This window comes from Wyeomyia smithii, chromosome 1, assembly GCF_029784165.1.
Source record: "Wyeomyia smithii strain HCP4-BCI-WySm-NY-G18 chromosome 1, ASM2978416v1, whole genome shotgun sequence".
In the NCBI taxonomy this organism is placed as follows: domain Eukaryota; kingdom Metazoa; phylum Arthropoda; class Insecta; order Diptera; family Culicidae; genus Wyeomyia; species Wyeomyia smithii.
This window is the reverse complement of record NC_073694.1, coordinates 29,603,563-29,624,813: the sequence shown is the minus strand read 5'-3', so window position 1 is coordinate 29,624,813 and position 21,251 is coordinate 29,603,563. Positions and strand designations below refer to the sequence as shown.

Genomic DNA, 21,251 nt, shown 5'->3' with positions numbered 1-21,251 from the left:
TGTTACGTGTTGCATATTGCAGTTGTGCGGCTGGGAAACAACAAAATTCTTTTCGTGCTGACTGGTGGCAGACATGAGAATGCAGCTCAAAAGACTGCTGTAAAGCCTCTGTTGAGGGATTCCAATATTCTGAATGAAGAGTAATGATATTTCTTGGTTTACTTCTGTTAAAACCGCTATTTATGCACAATATTATCGTGGTTAACATTACACTGCTTCGTATCTGCAGCGGATTTTGAACACAGTGTAGAGACAGTTGCGTAACTGTGATGTTTGCTAGAAATTGAAAATTTAGGAGGGGGGTCAGGCTGATCAGCGATACGTTATTCTAGGGGGGACAGTCATGTCGAACGTTACCTACCGGTACATAGGGGGGAGGGGTCTGAAATCTAGATTTTAAGCGTTACGTAATTTGTGTACAACGCCAAAGCAGTGGTATTCTGTTCCCGATATTTATTTTAGACCAGTGGTTTCCAACCGGGGGTCCGTGGCCTTCAAAGGGGTGACGAGGCTCATTTAGAGAAGCCGCGAAGCACTTGGTGAATTTGACAGGTAATTATAATTTTTTCCAATGTATCTCTGTTATGCTTATAATAGTATCAAGCCTTCTGCATATTAGTACAAAGACGTGTAGCAAATAGGACTTGCAGGACAATATGAGACTGAAAAAGTCAGCCTTTTATTGCAAAACTTGTATCTGAAATTCTTTTGGGGGGCCGTGAAGCTCTTTGTGTTTAGCAAAGGGGACATCGGAACCAAGAAGGTAGGGATCCACATTGTTCTACCCACATTTTGTGAGGGGATCCGCCGTTTTTTTTCAAGCTATGCCTATTCTAGTTGCGCCACATGTATAGAGATTTTTTCCGCATGCGAAAGCACGAAAGTTTGATCTCATTCAATGTTTCCTACCATTGGAATCGGACCGATGGATCTCTCATCCACGCAACAATATATCCCGTATCTTGTTGCGGCTTAGTGGGACAAGCGATTTTTTCTTTCCGTGTCTGATAGAAGCAGATTGCAGGAAGGGCAGAACTCTCAGCCACGTAATAGTTCATTACGCCGTTGGGTGTTGCATATTGCAGCTGTGCGGCTGAGAGACGAAATTGGGTATCAATCAATCAATATCAAACTAGTCTAGAGGTGAATGATCTTAGAAAATGGGTAAAATAGTATTTATAGAATAATTTTGCTGACTTAGCACGAACCTACAACACTTTTTAAAAAAAAATAAAATAGCAAGAAAAATTCCAATCTTTATGATATATTTGTTGAGGACATTTGCTATCAACTTTTCAATCGATAAAAATTGAAAATATTGGTAAAATGAGCAAATATTCAAAACACCGATGGTATCGATTCAATTCCTACAACGGTAGATTTATTGTCATAAGCATGTTGGTAAAATCTCCATATACAGCGCAAATCTGGGAAATTTGCAAAAATTTGTAAAAACAGGAAGGTGAAAAGCAAAAAATGCAAAAAATTTTAAAAATCTGAATAAAAGTTGTGTTTTTAAATTTTCAATATGTGTGACTTTATCAAATTTATATAGATTGTGATATGATCAGAACAAATTTTAGTATTTGTGTTGGAATATTTCCACAGATTTTTCAACAAACCATCCATCAGAATATACAAGAACTTTAGAGAAAATCCTATACACATTGAAAATTGAAGCTGTTTAAATTATTAAATTTCTCTAAAATCTAAGATAAAACAAAAGGTGGAAAATTTCCTCTAACGTAATGAGTAAAAATGCTAAAATATGTTAACAAAATCCAATGCATAATACTTGAAATATTGGCGAAAATTGCGATGTTGCCAAAAATAAATACTCATATCAATTTTACCACCGTTACAGAAATACTGTCCAATTTTTAAACTTCCTAATCAAATCAATTGAAAAATTGATTAAATATTTTTTAACTATTTTGCTGTTTAAATAATAGGCGTCAAAGTTTTTTTACGGTGTTGACGATTTGAAAAAAAAAATATCAAAATCTTTGAGCACAAATGGCTCTTATTGATAAGTAAAATACTATAAGCTTGATTGGCAAATCGCTCTAAAAAAAGTTGCACAATTTTGTTTCCTCCTTATTTACGTATGATCTCGTTAGTTCTGACAGTTACGATAATATATTTGTATGGCTATTAAAAATTGACCGAAATTTTTAAAATTGTTAACCATATTTTAGTGATGAAACTCATCTGACGTAGAACAATACAATTATTGTAAGTGGAATATGTATATTAAAAAAGAAAAAAATATAATAAATAATACCTCTCATCAAAAACCTCCCCTGATGAAGGCACCAACTAGTGCTGAAACGTTGGGACGAATAACACCAAATTCGCTCCAAATCTAGAGTTAAAAGACTCCTAAGCCGAAACCCTATTATTGGTACGATAATATAAAAAGACAGACTTCGATCTTGTCCAGTCATGAAATAATTCTTTCTGTTGAAATATTTCGCGAAACATCTTTGAGGCGCAATTTTTCAAACGTCAGCTAGAATAACAGGCAATAATCAGCCGCGATAATATCGATAACTGCTGAAATCTGTCTAATTTCTACTATACAAATAATGCTTCTAATTTTCAGCCAATTCATCTACTTATTTTAATCACTTCCGCGAAACTACAGGAGGTTACATAAACTGATAAAAGGCCGCTTCCTAATGGCGCATGATTTCCCTTTGTCATACTGTAACAATAAACATATCAGCATCGTTACAAGATGAGGGAATAATTTCTCCGTAGAGATTTTTATCAGCTTTTCTCATTTCTCATGGGCAAATAACTCGCTCGTTAGGTTAAATTATGATTGAACTTGAATTTGTTACGAGCATCCACGGACACGTGTCAGATTCCCAGCGTAAACCGGTAGCAAACAATACACCCCCATAGGGATTTTCCCAGAAAACAGAAAAACACAATCGATGGTAATGAACATGATGCCATTGCTGCTGCTACTGCTGCTGTTGCTGCTACTACCAGACTCCACACGGTAACTTCATCACATTGTTTTCCCACAAAATTAGCACCGTTTATGCAAACCGACTGAACAGTATTGTATCTCACCTGTTGAGGTCCATTCACGTGTTTGACCTTGCCACGCACTGCTGACCATTTCACTCTCAACCTCTCGCACACTCTCTTACTCTCTCTCTCTCTCTCTCTCTCTTACTCTTCAGCCACTCGCTCCCACCCTTTCACCCTTTCCACATCACATCACATCACAACACATGGACGAATTCTCGAAACGCAAAATTTAGATAAACATCATCCACTAACCTCGGCACCGACCGGATTCGTTCCGGTGGCGCTGGCCTCAGCATCCTTGTCCTCCTGCCGCTTCACCCGAACGCTGGGCGCTGCCAGGGCAGCTCCGATGCACAGCGCCAACAGCAGCATCGTCGTACTCCACCTGCAAGACTTCATCTTCCTTCGAGCTCCGTCCGATTCTTCACCACAAGCTCGATTCACCACCGTTCACTGTTTTTTTTTTTCGACCAAATTGATTGCACTCACTGATCCTGTTTGTCAATTCGATGCAGGGATGCTGGAACCTGTTCGGAAGTTGAAAGAAGGAAGAAAGCAATGTAATAACAATAACGTTTAAAAAAACGGAAGTTGACCGTGCGCCGCGCGGGAAGAAAATCTAAACGAAAAAAATGAAATGAAAGCAGTAGAAAAAAAAAAAAACTGTAAAGCAACACCAACAATCTTTGCTGCCGTCCAGGACGCGAGTGAGTGTCGTCGTGTGCACCGGTGTCGAGTGTGTCTCAAGCCAATCCAAACGGAGTAATGATCACGAGCCTCGACCGGGGACTGGCTTTTGCCGCCGAGCAGTCCAACTGACAGTCGTGTGCCGCCCGCCCAGTCAGCCTTGCAATCACTGCCTTCACGAAATGCGCTGATGGTGGCGCGCAACTCCTCTGTGCGGTTTTCTCCGTTTGACGGCAATCGGAAAGCTCTCCCCAGCAGACAGACCGACAGCCAGCCAGCTTTTCCGCCAGCTTCTCGGTAGCTGAAAGCGAGAGTGAAAACTTGGTCGCCGTTCGGGCGACGAAACGTTCTGGGAGATTTGTTTCAAAATAAAAGCTCTCTCTCCCGAAAGAGACAATGACACGAGCGAGCTTTCCGAAACCACTCTCGAAATAATTTGAAAGGGGGGTCGACAGCAAGCTTTCGGTGCAAACTTTTTCAGGAGATTTACGAAAGCAAAAGCACACTCAGAAAAAAAAACGATGTAAACACACAGTAGTAAATAATACCTGCGCTCTGTTGGCTTGCTGGTGGAAAATGAAAACAGGTTTTGCAGCCTCAACGGTTTCGTGTGGGTTTCCACCAGATGAAGGGGACCTGACTGGTACTGGTCTGACGATGCTAAATCGTTAAATGAATGTATTAATAAATTGGACAGCGTATTTCTAGTCGGATCTGGGTGGACCTTCCGAATCGGATCACCGTGGTTCCGCTGGTGCTGCCAAAACGATCTTCGGATTGTCGCGCTTTTACTGTGTCGGCTGCGTCCGATGCTGGGCCGATCACGTTTTTGGTGAAGAAAATTCGGAAGGTGATCATCGGCTGCACTGCAGCACATGCAACGCGGTCACGAGAGGAAAGGGGCTTTTCGAGTGTGGCAAGGACACCGTGCTTTGATTGAGCAGGTTTGGACAATATGTGTAACTCGAATGCTAGGACCAGTTGCTGCTGCTGAGTCATGCTTCGTTTCGTGTAGTAGATTTTAATCGGCTCGTAGAGCATTTTTCAAAATGACAACGACATTGTGATTTCGCTAATAGTCAAATTTCGAATTTGTTACATTATTCATATTTTGTCAGTAAATCACCGATCGTCGGGACTGTGGATTGATTTTACAGTTAACAATATTAGTCGAGATGACTCGGACATTGATTGCTATGCATAGCTATGGGCTCCGAATTAAAATCGCAATGACATTAATTGAGTTGTATTTTTAACGCTCAATTTCACTCTATCTCATTCAATTAAAATTGCTATTAGGAGTAAGAGTAGGAATATCAATTTCAGTTCACTTTTAATCTCACTCACAATCGTCCCAACCCAAATCTAAATTATAATCCTAATCCCAATTCCAATCGCAATCCCAATATACAAGTTCCAGTCGCAGAGATAAATTCAAAGTTCAAGTGTTAATCCCAGCTTGAACTAAATTTCTCTCTTTAACTGATCCTGAACTATAAGCTTATCAAAATTAAGGTTTTTATTCTATTTTAGGGCGATTCGAAACAAACTCAACACGATATTACAGGTTATTACAGGTTGATTGCTACCATTGCCTCTATTTACTTATATTTAAATATGCACTTATATTAAATATATTCATGTTTACATATATACTCATTTATAGTTAAATTGGGTAGGTCACAAGACCAAATATATCATGGTGAATGCATTACGGTGAAGCTCACACAAATTTGAAATGATATTAGAGTTATTAAGGTTTAATGCAACTTTTAGTGCTAGATGTATGGAAAGTTCGGGAGAATTTCGTTTTATTTGTGGTCACATAGTTGCTGTTTTTTTACTTGCTTTGTTGCATTAGAGAATGAAGAATAAAAAGCTGTGCAATATATTATTCGTATGAAATTGTGTGCATTCGCATTGATAAATCTGTAATGCCGAACTTGATGTTGAACTCCATATCTATTTATGTCTTATATAGCTTCCGAATAATTACTCTGCTCCCAGGCAGAGTTTTTGACAAATATGTTATATGTTCAAGGATCGTTATGGCACAAGTTTAAAAATATAAAACCAATCATGATTACTTTGGCGTTTCGAGGGTAAATTGGGAATTTTATGTTGTAAATAGTGTTAATGCACTTTTGTCTAATATTTGGGCTTTGGATGCATGAGTGTTGCCATGTTTTTGAATTTCATAGGACTATTCTCCCGCGTCAACGAAGACAAGGTCAGTGTATATCGTCGTGATAATGCAGACGGCTATCGTGGTATAAAAAGATAATGATTGTGAATGTAGATGTAGATGATACACTTCGGGATACACTAGGCAATTCAAATTTTATTTCGATTCGTTTCGTTATATATAGGCTTCCCTTCAAAATATATAAGAAATTTTGTATTGAATAAAGTAATTTGTTCATTACACCGAAGATATGGATAAGAGTGTAAACATACGTGTAAAAATGAAAATGTGTAAAAATATCTAACTGTAGTCTGTTACTTACGGTAGCTGTTTAACGCGTGGACAAAAACGGTGAAAAAAATCACTTCGTTTAAAAAATCTTTGTTGAAAATTAAAAAAGAATACCTCACTGTGTTTTTGCTACGAACCATGCACACGTGTGCCTGGCACCAACAGCATCTTTTGTTGTTGGTTTGGTAAAATCTAATACACTTCTGATAATTACTAGACAATACTAGTCCCAACAACAGATTTTGTGTTTGTCGGTTTAATACGGTCGAAAAAAATTAACAAAAATTTAAATATGATATGACACATTCCTCCCAAGTAAACACCACAAATTAGTGAGTGGTACGAACGGCCTTTCGGTTGTACGTCGGTGTAAATCAGAACCACATCTTGTAGCATAACATTCAGCAGAGCACTAAAATATACCACTCACTGGAAGTGGCCCAAACAGCATTTGTACGCTGGATGGGATCGGTCTAAAATTGGGAAGTTGAGCATTTTTGTTTTCTAGTGAAGTAAACCACACACACTCGCACGTGGTCCCTACAGCATTACTAATGTCTGCTAGTATAAACCGCTACCAAATATAGATAAACCAAATTTGCATTTCTAATCAGCTGCCCGAACGGAGAATAAACCGGTTATATTTCAAAAGCGACGAGTAAATGTATGATCGCATCACTTATCAAGGTGAATCCTAATCCAACTTACCCTTCCCAACTAACAACACCTCCTTCCCGTGACCTTTATGGAGATGCCGAGTTAAACACCGTCTCTAGATAGCAAGGGTCACACTTACATCCATACCCTCTTCCTACCTGATTGCAAGGACGTGGCCGGCGTCGTTATTGATCCCTTAAAGTATTGAGTCACTAAAACTTGTACAATGAGAATGGTCGGTGGCTCCCAGCCCCATTCAGTTGATTCACTGTGCAATTTTATTGATTCGGACCAAACACGGAGTCCAACCATTGATATGAGTAGTCAGTCAAGCTTAGGCCGATTCGAAACAAATTTTCAATACAATTCTAATTTTCTAAATTTCAATAAAATTTCCATCCATTTTTAAAAGCAAATCGGAACTACAAACTATAATGCAACAAAAATCGAACATAAATCATACGCTTTATTTAAAATCCAGGTCTACATGAGATCTAGATTCAAAGCTTTCTACTTCAAACCAAAACAACAGTTTACCGTTTTCATCATCCGTATAAATTCTAGCCACGTTCCTATATTAGCTTGAATTCGATTTCTTGCTTCTTTTTACCGGTTACTTGGGAAACTCTTCGCAGTTTTTTGTTTTATGGTTTGCACCACCACAACGTCTTCATAACTAGTTCTTATCGGGCCTCTTTCTGGTTCAGAACTTATAGAACAGTCAACCTTTAATTCGGCTACCTTGTTACCGACGATGTCGAAACATTTAGTAAAACTAGCTACATATGCATGTTATACGTTTGTTAGTTGTTGCAAAGTATTGCTATTGTTTAAATGTTTATTTTGTTTGAGTAAATAAAAATAAAAAGGCTCATAAATTTTTTTTTGTTCTGTAATAACTTAGAAAATAAGCTATGATTAACCCTAAAATATTTTAACAATATAAATAGTCACCCAGCCCTTAAAATAAATGTTGTTGAAGACTGTGCATGTAGTCGCTTAAAACAAAAATATTGTACAGATCATAAAATAAGACGGCAAAGAACCGTATTAAAAATATCCAACCCTGAAATTTGATTCTGACAACTCGGAGCAATTCCAGTGCAATTGGCAGGCGAATATTCGCCCGAGCACTACTATATCCTGTTGATCCTGTTGAGCACTACTATATCCTGTTGATGATGAAGAGGGAGAAAGAGGAAGAGAGGTTGAGAGAAGGGCGAAGAAAGCCGAACGAGGAGTTCTAAGTTAAGCTCGACAGAGTGAGGATCGTTGTTGCTTGCTCTGCTTGGATGTCGAAACCGATATAAGTAGTTGAAAAGTACACGAAGCCGATAACGAAAAAACGCGTCGTAAGTGTCAAAACAGACCGATAGAACCGCTAGATTAAAAAGGGATCCGCAGGACCGCTGGTTTACAAACGGCAGTTTCCAACCCGAGGACGATAAGCTCCACGTGCCGCTGGATTTGATTTGTGGGGCGTAAATTACCTTCATCGCCACGTGGAACGGCAGCAAAAGGCGATCGGAGCTGAGAGGTGTTCGGCCGGCGGCTGGAAATCGAAGGGTAAAGGCGTACGAAGTTAGAAGAGTCATACTGTTCCTGGCGGAAGTGCTGGTGACCGGCGAATCACGCTATCGTCGCGTCACACGTTTTCGACGGTGGGAAACGGACGTTCTGGAGGAGAAGGCCCGGAGAGGTCCGGTTGAGCCTGGCCCCCGCTCTTCGAGGCACGAACCGATGGGTTTCCCCCTCGTTCACGGGCACGGTGGATATGGCGAAAGATACGTTGTGCAACGAGACGACGGCCATTGTACAATAGCGCTATTCATCACGATAAATCTGCTGCAGGTATGTCATCCCGGGTCACTCTCCCTCTGCCTCGCATGCACGTTTCAGTCTTCAGTTCCTGACGACCGCAACGTACCACTGTTTCAATGGAAAATTCGTTTAAATATAAGTAATTAAAAATGATTTGTTTTGTAGAATATATCTGCACTGAGCCTTGTATGTCTTGCATGTGTATCTAGTCCCTCTTCCCTTCGAATCAGGTGAGTTATTGGTCGTAAGTCCTCCTCAAAAAGCGGTGGAAAGCCAACCCTAGGGTCCATGTAATCCCTGAGCTAGTCGATTGTTACAACCTTCAGGGCTGGGATTTCAGTAATAGCCACTTGAGTCCCCACGGGACCCTTACAGAGGCGTACTACCTCTGTAGTCACTTCCACCCCGTACTTCTCCTTGAGGGCTTCCTGAAGACTGGCACTTAGCTACCACTGGGGTGTAGGCAGTTGACACGCCACACACGTTGTAGCTCTAGGACTATCTAAAAGGAGGATGCACTCCAGATTTCCGGGACTTCGCACATCTTACGAACTAAGTTGTCCTGAGTATTGTCTGGCCCGCTCATTGCCGTCATGTCGCACCTCGCACGCACATAACGAAAGCCAACGAAGAAAACATGCTCAGCGGTTTTCTCCACACCCACATACACACGGGACACATGAGGAACCCCACGTGCCCGACCCTGTGTAGATACTGCCTGAAGCAACCATGGCCTTACAGAATCTGTGTCAGGTGGAAGTTCATTTCTTCGTGGCACCTCCAGACCCGTTTGGATAGCTCCGAAATAAGTCGGTGCGTCCATCTACCCTTCGTGGAATTGTTCCATTCCCACTGCCATTTGATCATTGAGAATGATCTTCTGGTTCCTCACATGCCTCTTTTGTCACGTTGATCGAAGCACTCTACATCCTCCTTAATGATGATGCTGATAGACATCATGCCAGACAAGGCGCAGATTGCGTCGTATGACACTATACGATACGCACTGGCTACCCTCAGATACGTAAGCCTTACAGGTACTTTTTAGTTTCCCACGATAACTGTTAGTACCTGTGTGCTTTGGACCACGATGGCCCACCATATCTAAGTATGAACGAATCTAATAGTAATACACCGCTGAGCTATTCGACATTATTCGAGATAGTGCTGCAATAGCCGCACAGTGTGTCCAAATCGAGAAACGGACGGCAAAACTATTATTTCAAGTCCTATGTTATCCATATATTCTAGAAAGTTGCTTCGTATACTGCTGTCCTTCATATGCTTTAATGTAATCAGTTACAAATTTCGCCGTATAGAGGGCGCCATACCATACTTTTAAACGTGACTTGCTAGACGAATAGTTTTTTCTGCAAAGTTGTGTAGAATTTTATTACAAAATTGTTTGCTGAATACCTCAAACCTCTAGAAATTGAGATTTCAGAGCTACAAGACGTTTTCTATAAAGGCTTTTTAAAAGCAGTTTTTCATCCATATGTTCAACTCTAAGGCCTAAAACGTGACTGTATAAAATTGAGAGTGACGTGGTAAATCAAGATGAACAATTTCTAGTGATATATTGGTTATTTTATACAGTATTCATGAATAATAACTGGAAAAAAGTGTTTTTAAAGGCTTCTTTTATTTGAGTTGGAACTCGAAAAGGCGCAAACGAATCCAAGCTTATATGAAGCCATTCGATAGAGTACCTTTCTGACTAACAGAGTTCGTATTCCATTAAAGCATATGAAGGACAGCAGTATACGAAGCAACTTTCTAGAATATATGGATAACAAAGGACTTGAAAAAATAGTTTTGCCGTCCGTTTCTCAATTTGGACACACTGTGAGCCGTTGAAGCCCTCTTGCAGGTATAATTGACGTGACTCTTGAATGTGGGCCTATCGTCAACCATAACCCCCAAGAGCTTCAGAGATCGCTTTGAGATAATGGTACAGTCTCCGACTCTGACAACCGCCTATTGATCTGATTTGCGGCTATTCACAAACGTGACCTCCGTCTTCTGGTGCGCTAACTACAGTTTCCTGAAAACTAGAGTGCATCCAGTCTTCGACAGCGACCGACTCGCCTCTAGCGTTATGTCGTCTGCAAAGCCGACGATCCGACTTTTTAAGGGAACTTGAGTTTCAACGCCCCCTCATACATGACATTCACAATACCGGGCCCAGGGTAGAATCTTGCGAAACTCCTGCGGTAATTAGGACGCACTTCTAAACATCCCCCGTTTGTTACCAAGTACTCGATTCTGAAAATAATTGAGTCTTGTACAGCGACACCGGTACATGGATGCTCCTGAGCGCAAGCGCTATGGAGTCCCAACTGGCGCTATTGAACGCATTCTTCACGTCATGCGTGACCATTACGCAATAGCGTATGCCCCTTCTCTTGCGCTGGAGTGCTATCTTCGGCGTCTTGTCAACGGAGAGGTGACGAAGAATCCAGCGTGGACCTTCCCTTCCGGAAAACGAACTGGTTACTTACCAGACCGTTTACAACCTCCGTGTTCCTCACCAGTCTGTTAAGGACAATTCTCTCAAGCACCTTGCCCGCAGTGTTCAGCAGGCAGATTGGTCTGTATGCCAATGGGTCCTCTGGCGGTTTATCAGCCTTCGGCAGTGATTTCTTCGGGAAGAGGCAATCATCCAGGCACCTCTGCATGACTGCCCGGAACGACCCGAAGTCATTTTTATCGCCAGCCTGATTGCCAGGTTAGGGAATCCATCCGGTCCCGCTAACTTGCTCACCTTCAGTGAGTTGGCGATCACGATGAGTTCCTCATTCATTTCGTCCCTCGATTTCGACGCGGCTGTCGTCCCTTACGGATGGGATGTTCGGTAGGTTGGCCGATCACCCCTGGTCTATATCTGAGATACTGGAACGTCGGACGTTAGTCTCGACCGCCGGTGGCCATGGACTTGGCTCGAGGCGCGGAAAGAGTCCTTCGAAAATACGCTCCAGCATCGCTGGTGATTGCTCTGCAGGCGCCAGTGCGCCTTTGATCTTGGCTATTACGATCTTGCGCAAAGCCTATCGAAGCAGACCCTCTTGCTAGCCTTTATCGCACTCCTTACGCAGGTATTAGACGAAGCAAACATTTGCTATTTTTGGTACGAATTTTATTTGCACAAAATAAAATCCGTACGAAAAATAGCAAATATTTGCTTCGTCTAATAGGGTAGGAACCCCAAAAATCCCCCCCCCCCCATTTTTCGCCAATCAGTGAATCTTGGTTAGTTTAAACTTGATGTAGTTACGGCTCATGATTATATTTAATACTATAAAAATTGGCAATGTTTTCTGTGCTTGAACGCACTAACACAAATATTTTATTATTACAAAATGTCTTCTAAAATTACTAAAAACGTTATTTCGATCATAATAACGTTGTCATGTGAAGAGCAAAATTTTCTGCCAAACCATAACAAATGGCAAAAAAAACTTAGTGGAAAAGTTGGCATAAAACATTTAGTTTATAGAAAACTTTGTGAAAGTACTTTTAATTACACTGTTATTGCTTGGTTTTCATGTTCATATAAGTCAAATTTCATGAAACTACTGTAATTTTATACCTAAATATAACTGGCGAAATGTGGATCCCATATTATGCGCTCGACCCTAAATTCGCCAGATGAACTGTCATACAGTGTTTTGATTTCACAAGTGAATTCAATTTTCGACTAGTGGTTAAATTGAAAACATATAAGAGTGTTTTGAAGAATTTCGAATTGAAAAATGGTAAGAATCTGCTGAAGTTCTTAACAATCAATGGTTCTATTAGTTTTCCTCATTGAATTTGCGGCAAAGAACTAAGAAATATCGGTGTAATTACTGACTGAGATTTCCGCCGCTGTTCTCAAAGTACGTGGTAAGCAGATGGGAGTAACTCTTTACTCTCTACTCTTAAGTGACACATCGCCAAATGAAAATGTTTCACTCTATATGGATGATTATCACAAAGCCAAAAAGGCTTCAGAGCAATTCGTTCCTGTGTTCGGAATGTCAAAAATAAAAAAGTTCAACAGTGATTTCGTCATTTTTGACAACCCAGCCGAAAAAGCACTCTTTACTATCTTTCAGGTTCTGAAAGAGACAATGCCAGAGGCAGTCGAAGCAATCGAGAGAAGTAACCTAGAGGGTGAAGGCAGCACAATGGTTTTTGAAGCAATGGAAATTCAAGCAGACATAACTGAGCTACCTGTAAGCGGCGTCTGTGGAACACAACATGAGGCAAATTCATCGACTGCTAAGGAATCAGTGGTTGATGCCAAAATGCCCCAAAACAGCGCCCCTGACCAACTCAATCGGGCATTAAAGGATTACTTGAAGATGCCACCCACTCTTCAAAGAGAAAACAAAAGGGAATACAGGTCCAAACGGTATCACGTTTTAACATCAGATGAATTTGTTCGTGAATATTCTCAGAAGGAGGAGGAGAAGAGACGCCTCGAAGAATAGAAGGAAGACAGGAATTCGAATTCGGGTTGAACGCAAACTCGAAAAGGATTTGAAGAAAGAGGAGCAAGCGAAGAAGAAGGAAGAAAGGAAGAAAGAGAAGCAAGAAAAAAAGACAACATTGGCAAAAGTAGAACGTGTAGTTTTAAAGAAAAACTAGTGTTCTTGAAAAATTTCCTTGCATCACATATTTTTGTTATCACAATACACACAATAAATTAAAAGACATGAAACGGCGTGTTCTATAAATGATCTTGTTGTGAAGTTTTATACAGATTGTCCCCTGACTGACAAGATGATCTTCTTACAATCCAGTTGAAAAATATAAGTTCAACATTAAAAATGGGTCTGTGGGTTGGCGAAATAAGGATTTCGGGTGGCGAATTTAGGGGCTTGGACACCCATCAGGAAATTTCTATTTAACATGACTAGATAAGTTATTTTGGCTGTGATGCAACCCGAATATGTAACACAATGTTTATTGAGCAGTATACAGTAAATACTGTACATTGTCGAAGTAACACATTAAAATGTATCACGTTCAACTTACTTGTCTTGAATAAAAGTGGCGATTTATGGGTCCGTTACCGTACCTGCTTTAGCATTGATCTTGCAGAACCGAATGATGCGCGGCACTCTGTCCTCTCTTCTTCGTTTCCACGGGGGGGGGGGGGGGGGCGTTCCTAAACCGTGTGGTCATGTTTTGATTACTTTTTATTAAATAGAATTTGTTTTAGGCAAGGGAGATCTGTGGCGGGATTTGTAGGTGAAGGGTTAGTTTGGTTGATGACAGAATTGTAATATGGAAGAGATTCGATCTCGTGTAAGTGACGACTAGTCAGCAACGACTTGCATTTAAGTGCAGGCAGATGCAGATTAAGACCACCGTCCTTTTTTCTCTGTGCTAGCTGCTGCATCGGTATAGTGGCAAAAGCTTCATTTTTGACTTGGTGGCAACAATAAGCCATATGTCAGGGAAAAAGACCACGTGGCCATTTCTTTAACCCCCCCACCCCCGTGCGGGGTCCTTCGTGGTCTTTTGACAAACCCCCCCGTCTCCCACTTTATGACCACGTGGTTTAGGAACGGCCCCTGGGAGATTCTCCGCAACCCTTCGCTTTATGGCCTGCACTACCTCAACGCCTGCATAACTGGCTCCTATCGGGCCGGTTGAAGGTCCAGCACTTATGTCTTACCTCAAAGCACCTGAACCGAACGGCCGCTTGCTGTAGTAAATATACCCAGAGGGCATACTGACCAGCCGACCTTTAGCTTGCCTTTCTTCAGTGCCAAGTTCGCATTCGCCGACGCTGGTCGGAAGGTGGCCACCTGGGTCCCCGCTAGACCCTTTCGGAGGTGGATTGACCCAGTGGCCACCTTCATCCCGCACTTTTCTTTGAGGGCTCATGCAACATCGCAACCCTCGGTGATTTCATCCAGGTTTTTAAGCCGAAACTGCACCTCTTTGCCGAGGACCTGCTTGGCTACCGCCTTGTATGAAGCACCTTTATACTTCGCATCCTTTGGGAGCTCCAGAATCATCTCGCCAGTGCGAGATCGACGGATGGTCCGCATATCCCCCCTAAATCCTTGAACAAGGTTTCGCTCCTCATTATCTCCAAGACTTCAGAATGTTTAGACCCGTCAGTCTTGAGTATGAGGGCGTGCTTCCTGCTCCTCGCCTTTTTAACCTTCGGCGGACGTTTTATCGACGCTCCGTTTTGGCACTTTTTACCCTTCTGGCGCCCTTTTCCCACTACGGTAACCCATGGGTTTCCGGTCGATGTTCCGACCTTTGAGCCTGTTGGTGTGCTATCGAAGCTAACTTTTCCACTCGCTACTTTACGTTGTTAAGAGCCGCTTCCACTAGGGACTACCTCATTCGCTTACCGGCCCCGTAGGACAGACACGGCGAATGAGGGCATGAGGGCATCGGTCTGAACCTGCTATGATTCAGTCGCCCTCCTAGTCCTTCCCTCGTTTTCGAAGGTTTCAACCCGATCCATAAGCTCGGCATACGCGTTTTGAGCTTCGTCGATAGTGGTCCAAAGCAGGAGGAGGCTCTGCTCCAGATTCACCCTAGGCCGCTTGACCCTGCTTTTTTCGATTACCTTGACGAGCAAGCGTTCATCGACCGTTATATTCGGTGTAAAAACTGGCGTGCTTGCCTTTCCGCCACCGGAGACCGCGCGATGGGATTCGGTAGTCCCTCCACACCCGTCACTTGTTTCTTGCTGTTCATTCCTTGTTAAATGGGGGAGCCGCTATCCTTATTCATAATAGAGTAGTCGCCTATGTGGTCCCATGGTGGCCTATGCCGAAGCACTGAGGTCATGGCTAGGATAGGTCGCCCATAGCGTCTTATGAGCAACTATGTCGCCACCGACCGGCGTAAGTCAGGAAAGGGAATCTGGTCCTTAGACCAATTCTCACCATCTATTCCTACTCCTGCCCGATTTCCACCAGGTAATGAACGCGGAATGTACTGGAAGACCTGCCAGGTTATACGGGACTGAGACCCCTGCACCGGGTACCACCTCGCCATTTCAAGCTGCTGTCACACGACTTTAATAATGGATCTCGATGCAGGTGCCAACTCTACATCGTGGTATAGAACGTATCATACCCTCAAAACTGCGACCATTTTCATAATTGGAGCCTTACTGGTAGCGCATTTGGGTGATGAGAGCGACCCTATTCATTTGACTTCACTTTAACTGGAACAGGTTTCAAAAATAGACCTCTTGTTTGTAGATAGATTTATATGATTGTTCTTACACTTTTTTCTAAAAAAGTGAAATACCTCGTCAGATGACTTAGAGTGATGGATGGTTTTCATGCGCACCGCTCACAAAGATTGCCGGTATTTGAAAAGAAAGATACTCATTGCTCGCCTTCGTAATGAGTCAACGTGGCATGTGTCATTTACCACGGTGACACAACCATTCCTTTCCGTCGCAGTCGTGGAGATGCAGAAGTAATCTTGGTTTCCGTCAACAACGACTGTTACACCTCCTTCCTTATAATCTCCTTCCTCATCACAACGATCATGGGGGCGAGGCCAGGATGCCGTTAGCGATCTAAACAAGGTGGAAGCAAGTGAATTTTTGTACATTGAAAAACAACTAATCAAAAGTTTCCATATGTGCAACTTTACTAGCTCAGACCAAGTAGTCCCTCCGCACCCTTCGTTGGTTTTTTGTTTAGACTCAGTAGTATTCGCTTATATTGCCCATGATAGTTCACCCGAGACTGGAAGGCCATTGCTAGGTGGGGCTGCGATATAATCTGGAGCGTCTCAAACTTATTAAAATCGACACTGAGTACGTGCAAAGCCATGAGGAAACGATGCCGAATGTGGGAGATCTCATCGAAGCCCCTCTATTCCAAGTCCAAGTTCAAGTCCAAGTCCAAGTCCAAGTCCAAGTCCAAGTCCAAGTCCAAGTCCAAGTCCAAGTCCAAGTCCAAGTCCAAGTCCAAGTCCAAGTCCAAGTCCAAGTCCAAGTCCAAGTCCAAGTCCAAGTCCAAGTCCAAGTCCAAGTCCAAGTCCAAGTCCAAGTCCAAGTCCAAGTCCAAGTCCAAGTCCAAGTCCAAGTCCAAGTCCAAGTCCAAGTCCAAGTCCAAGTCCAAGTCCAAGTCCAAGTCCAAGTCCAAGTCCAAGTCCAAGTCCAAGTCCAAGTCCAAGTCCAAGTCCAAGTCCAAGTCCAAGTCCAAGTCCAAGTCCAAGTCCAAGTCCAAGTCCAAGTCCAAGTCCAAGTCCAAGTCCAAGTCCAAGTCCAAGTCCAAGTCCAAGTCCAAGTCCAAGTCCAAGTCCAAGTCCAAGTCCAAGTCCAAGTCCAAGTCCAAGTCCAAGTCCAAGTCCAAGTCCAAGTCCAAGTCCAAGTCCAAGTCCAAGTCCAAGTCCAAGTCCAAGTCCAAGTCCAAGTCCAAGTCCAAGTCCAAGTCCAAGTCCAAGTCCAAGTCCAAGTCCAAGTCCAAGTCCAAGTCCAAGTCCAAGTCCAAGTCCAAGTCCAAGTCCAAGTCCAAGTCCAAGTCCAAGTCCAAGTCCAAGTCCAAGTCCAAGTCCAAGTCCAAGTCCAAGTCCAAGTCCAAGTCCAAGTCCAAGTCCAAGTCCAAGTCCAAGTCCAAGTCCAAGTCCAAGTCCAAGTCCAAGTCCAAGTCCAAGTCCAAGTCCAAGTCCAAGTCCAAGTCCAAGTCCAAGTCCAAGTCCAAGTCCAAGTCCAAGTCCAAGTCCAAGTCCAAGTCCAAGTCCAAGTCCAAGTCCAAGTCCAAGTCCAAGTCCAAGTCCAAGTCCAAGTCCAAGTCCAAGTCCAAGTCCAAGTCCAAGTCCAAGTCCAAGTCCAAGTCCAAGTCCAAGTCCAAGTCCAAGTCCAAGTCCAAGTCCAAGTCCAAGTCCAAGTCCAAGTCCAAGTCCAAGTCCAAGTCCAAGTCCAAGTCCAAGTCCAAGTCCAAGTCCAAGTCCAAGTCCAAGTCCAAGTCCAAGTCCAAGTCCAAGTCCAAGTCCAAGTCCAAGTCCAAGTCCAAGTCCAAGTCCAAGTCCAAGTCCAAGTCCAAGTCCAAGTCCAAGTCCAAGTCCAAGTCCAAGTCCAAGTCCAAGTCCAAGTCCAAGTCCAAGTCCAAGTCCAAGTCCAAGTCCAAGTCCAAGTCCAAGTCCAAGTCCAAGTCCAAGTCCAAGTCCAAGTCCAAGTCCAAGTCCAAGTCCAAGTCCAAGTCCAAGTCCAAGTCCAAGTCCAAGTCCAAGTCCAAGTCCAAGTCCAAGTCCAAGTCCAAGTCCAAGTCCAAGTCCAAGTCCAAGTCCAAGTCCAAGCCAAGTCCAAGTCCAAGTCCAAGTCCAAGTCCAAGTCCAAGTCCAAGTCCAAGTCCAAGTCCAAGTCCAAGTCCAAGTCCAAGTCCAAGTCCAAGTCCAAATCCAAGTCCAAGTCCAAGTCCAAGTCCAAGTCCAAGTCCAAGTCCAAGTCCAAGTCCAAGTCCAAGTCCAAGTCCAAGTCCAAGTCCAAGTCCAAGTCCAAGTCCAAGTCCAAGTCCAAGTCCAAGTCCAAGTCCAAGTCCAAGTCCAAGTCCAAGTCCAAGTCCAAGTCCAAGTCCAAGTCCAAGTCCAAGTCCAAGTCCAAGTCCAAGTCCAAGTCCAAGTCCAAGTCCAAGTCCAAGTCCAAGTCCAAGTCCAAGTCCAAGTCCAAGTCCAAGTCCAAGTCCAAGTCCAAGTCCAAATCCAAGTCCAAGTCCAAGTCCAAGTCCAAGTCCAAGTCCAAGTCCAAGTCCAAGTCCAAGTCCGAGTCCAAGTCCAAGTCCAAGTCCAAGTCCAAGTCCAAGTCCAAGTCCAAGTCCAAGTCTAAGTCCAAGTCCAAGTCCAAGTCCAAGTCCAAGTCCAAGTCCAAGTCCAAGTCCAAGTCCAAGTCCAAGTCCAAGTCCAAGTCAAAGTCCAAGTCCAAGTCCAAGTCCAAGTCAAAGTCCAAGTCTAAAGTATTTAATAATGCTTACTGCAAGCCACATTTGGAAAGTTGATTCTCTCACAAAAACTATGCATACTAACTGCAAGGACGGTTGAATTGATTTAATAATATAATTACAGCACTTAAGAGGGAGACAACAAATTTCAGCAGAAGCGCTCAAACGTAAGCTTAATTATTCCACCATGGGCACTCTATAACTGATTGCTTAATGGGCATAAATCTCATCATAAATTTCGAGGCTTAAAATGCCAGATCCTTATCTGACATGCTTGCGTTCCGAGGCAGTCCCCAAGTTGAAATTTCAAAAACCTCCGCACGTGTCCACTTCAAACGGTATTCTCTCTCGATCAGCCTTCGGTCGATCGGATCCGATTCGCGGTTCGATTCCAATCTCTGCCCCGTATCCAAATTCGCCAAAAATTGCCTGATGCGTGGTGCTGGCTAGAAATGCAATCCAATTTACTCGCACGCGCACCCGGTTTGGATGTCGATGCAGCGCGAATAAAGCGACCCTCGAGTGAACAATGGAAAACAAACAGAAGGTGCTACTCGATCTAAGGGTTGATCTGTCGATTGGTGGTTGCAAGTGTTACTGCAGCTTGGGGTTCGATGGGACATTACGCAGTTGCAAAAATTGCCAAACTTTTCGACTGCGAATGTGGTCAGACCAAACTGTTGCAAAGTAACAATCACGGTTCGTCGCCTCCTTGGTCAGCCGGGTTGTGAGCTTAGCTTTCGCGGTCCAGTTGGCCTGCACAAATAAACAAACAAACAAACGCTGTTGGTGGCGCAATCTGCAGCTGAACGCATGCAGGACTTAATGAGTTTTTTTTACTGCTGCTATGCAGCCCTCTTAAGTTTAATGAAAAATAAAATCGGAACGGATTAGTTTTCGTTCACTAGTGGCGATTTTTTTTCTCTGAGTACCGTTCCATGGCTGCCGGATGACCCTCGAGTGGTAAGATTTGGCACGGTCTCCAAAGTTGGGAAACTTTCCAACTGTATCGAACAACAATCGCTCTTTGCATGTTAAACCGGATAGGAATGGCTGCAGCTTACAGTTTCGACTTCACCTGGAAGGACATTCCAGTTTTCGACACACCGTTCTATGACCCTCGAATGGCGCGTAAATGCATTCCATTTCGAAATCAAATGATCATTAGCAAATCTCGAATCTCAATACACTGCTCTCTGCTATCGCCTGTCAGGTGTTCTAAATTTATATAACCTTCTCGGGGCAGTTCCGGTTCGGTTCACCATCCAGTCGCGGTTGTAATAAAACTTCTATTGTCGTGCATCAAAGGGACAGTCTTCACGTGTGGATAAAATGTCATTGTGGGTTTTAATGACGACGACGATGGTACTTGCTGATGGGGTCATAACTCATAATCGTTGTGCCAGGGCTGCACGGCAAGTGTCAAACGACTACAGCGTCGCCGATGACGACGACAAACAACGACTGATCAGGTTTACGGCTTGTTCGGTAACCGCAAACTCAATGCAGTCAATAGTCTGACGGAACGTTTTTTTTTTTTAGTTGTTTTAAGAATAGCAAAGCCAACGATTTTGATGGCAGGAAATAATTTCGGATCTCGCCGGTGTCTCTCCCGGGGTGACGGCCTTGGACGGAAGAGTGTAAGATTAATGCGCTGTCCTTCCTCCGGCTGAGAGTGACATTTCTTTTGTGGGAACTTCACCACAAGGCGACAATTATGCTCACTAAAGAAGCTCACCAAAACGGCGACGAAGTCGCTTTTAATTCAAAGCCAGAATCGATAACCCTGATATTCGAACAATTTGCTGTTTTTTCTTGTTTTCGGCAAGCGCTCGATCAGACTGCAACGGATCCTTGGCTAGTGGCGAACGTTGGCCAGTAAAATGTTCCAGTTTTGGATTTTTTATTCTCTCTCATTGTAATTGCCAACCATGGGAAATAGTCAGAGGCGGGTGCCTTTCGCTAGCCTTCAACCTGTCCTGCTGCACTCTCGGTTGATTCGGTCGGCTCGGGTCGCACATTACCGTCAGTTTATACGAGGCAATTGATGTCATGGACATGTTCCTTTCACTTTTTTCGGTTCAATTACGTACGGATCACGGGTTACTGGCTAGCAGTCTGAGGGCGGAAAAAGAGTATCAGCAAGAAAAACAGGACGAGCTCGACAAAAAAGGAAATAAAAAGGAAGAAACAGGAAGCAGAGATGAACTTCAAGGTTCTTTCAACAGAGTTTAACCACAGCTATCAAAGCTGTTTACTTGATTAATGATAATAAAATAATTTACGAATTTATTTCATTACAAAACGAATTTTAACTACGAGAGTTAGCGCAATGATATCAATTTAGCAGAAAAAAAAATATTTAAAAAAAAATAAATTTATTTCATTACAATTAGAAATTGATTAATTTACAGTTTCTCGTCTTGCATTTTCAATGATTTATTTCAGAAAACTTCTATTTATTTTATCAATATTCAACGTTTCAAAGTAAATCAACTTTTTTTGTTTTTTTTTTGCAGAGACTGCAATTCAATTATGTGTTTGTCTTGTAGAATTTCAAGCTTAATTTTTAATTACACATTTTGTACAACAATTTTGTCGTTCAAATTGTATTGAATTTTTAATGCTCGGAACATTTTTTAAGTATT

The 21,251-nt window shown here is 42.8% G+C and overlaps 1 protein-coding gene across 7 annotated transcripts in view; it reads right to left on the bottom strand.

Annotated features, from left to right (window-relative positions):
- LOC129717684 (uncharacterized) overlaps nucleotides 1–21,251 on the bottom strand; it is an 84,650-nt gene that overhangs the window by 50,020 nt on the left and 13,379 nt on the right. For 2 of the 7 annotated variants that reach the window (XM_055667773.1, XM_055667775.1), the window contains exons 1-2: nucleotides 4,281–4,419; nucleotides 3,298–3,572 (exon numbers count right to left, since the gene is read on the bottom strand). In XM_055667773.1, coding sequence (XP_055523748.1) covers nucleotides 3,298–3,444 — 147 coding nt within the window. In that variant the 5' untranslated portion in view covers nucleotides 3,445–3,572; nucleotides 4,281–4,419. Of the gene's footprint in view, nucleotides 1–3,297; nucleotides 3,573–3,726; nucleotides 4,024–4,280; nucleotides 4,420–21,251 lie in introns of those variants that run through there. The other 5 variants (XM_055667771.1, XM_055667777.1, XM_055667772.1 and 2 more) reach the window with 3 other exon arrangements.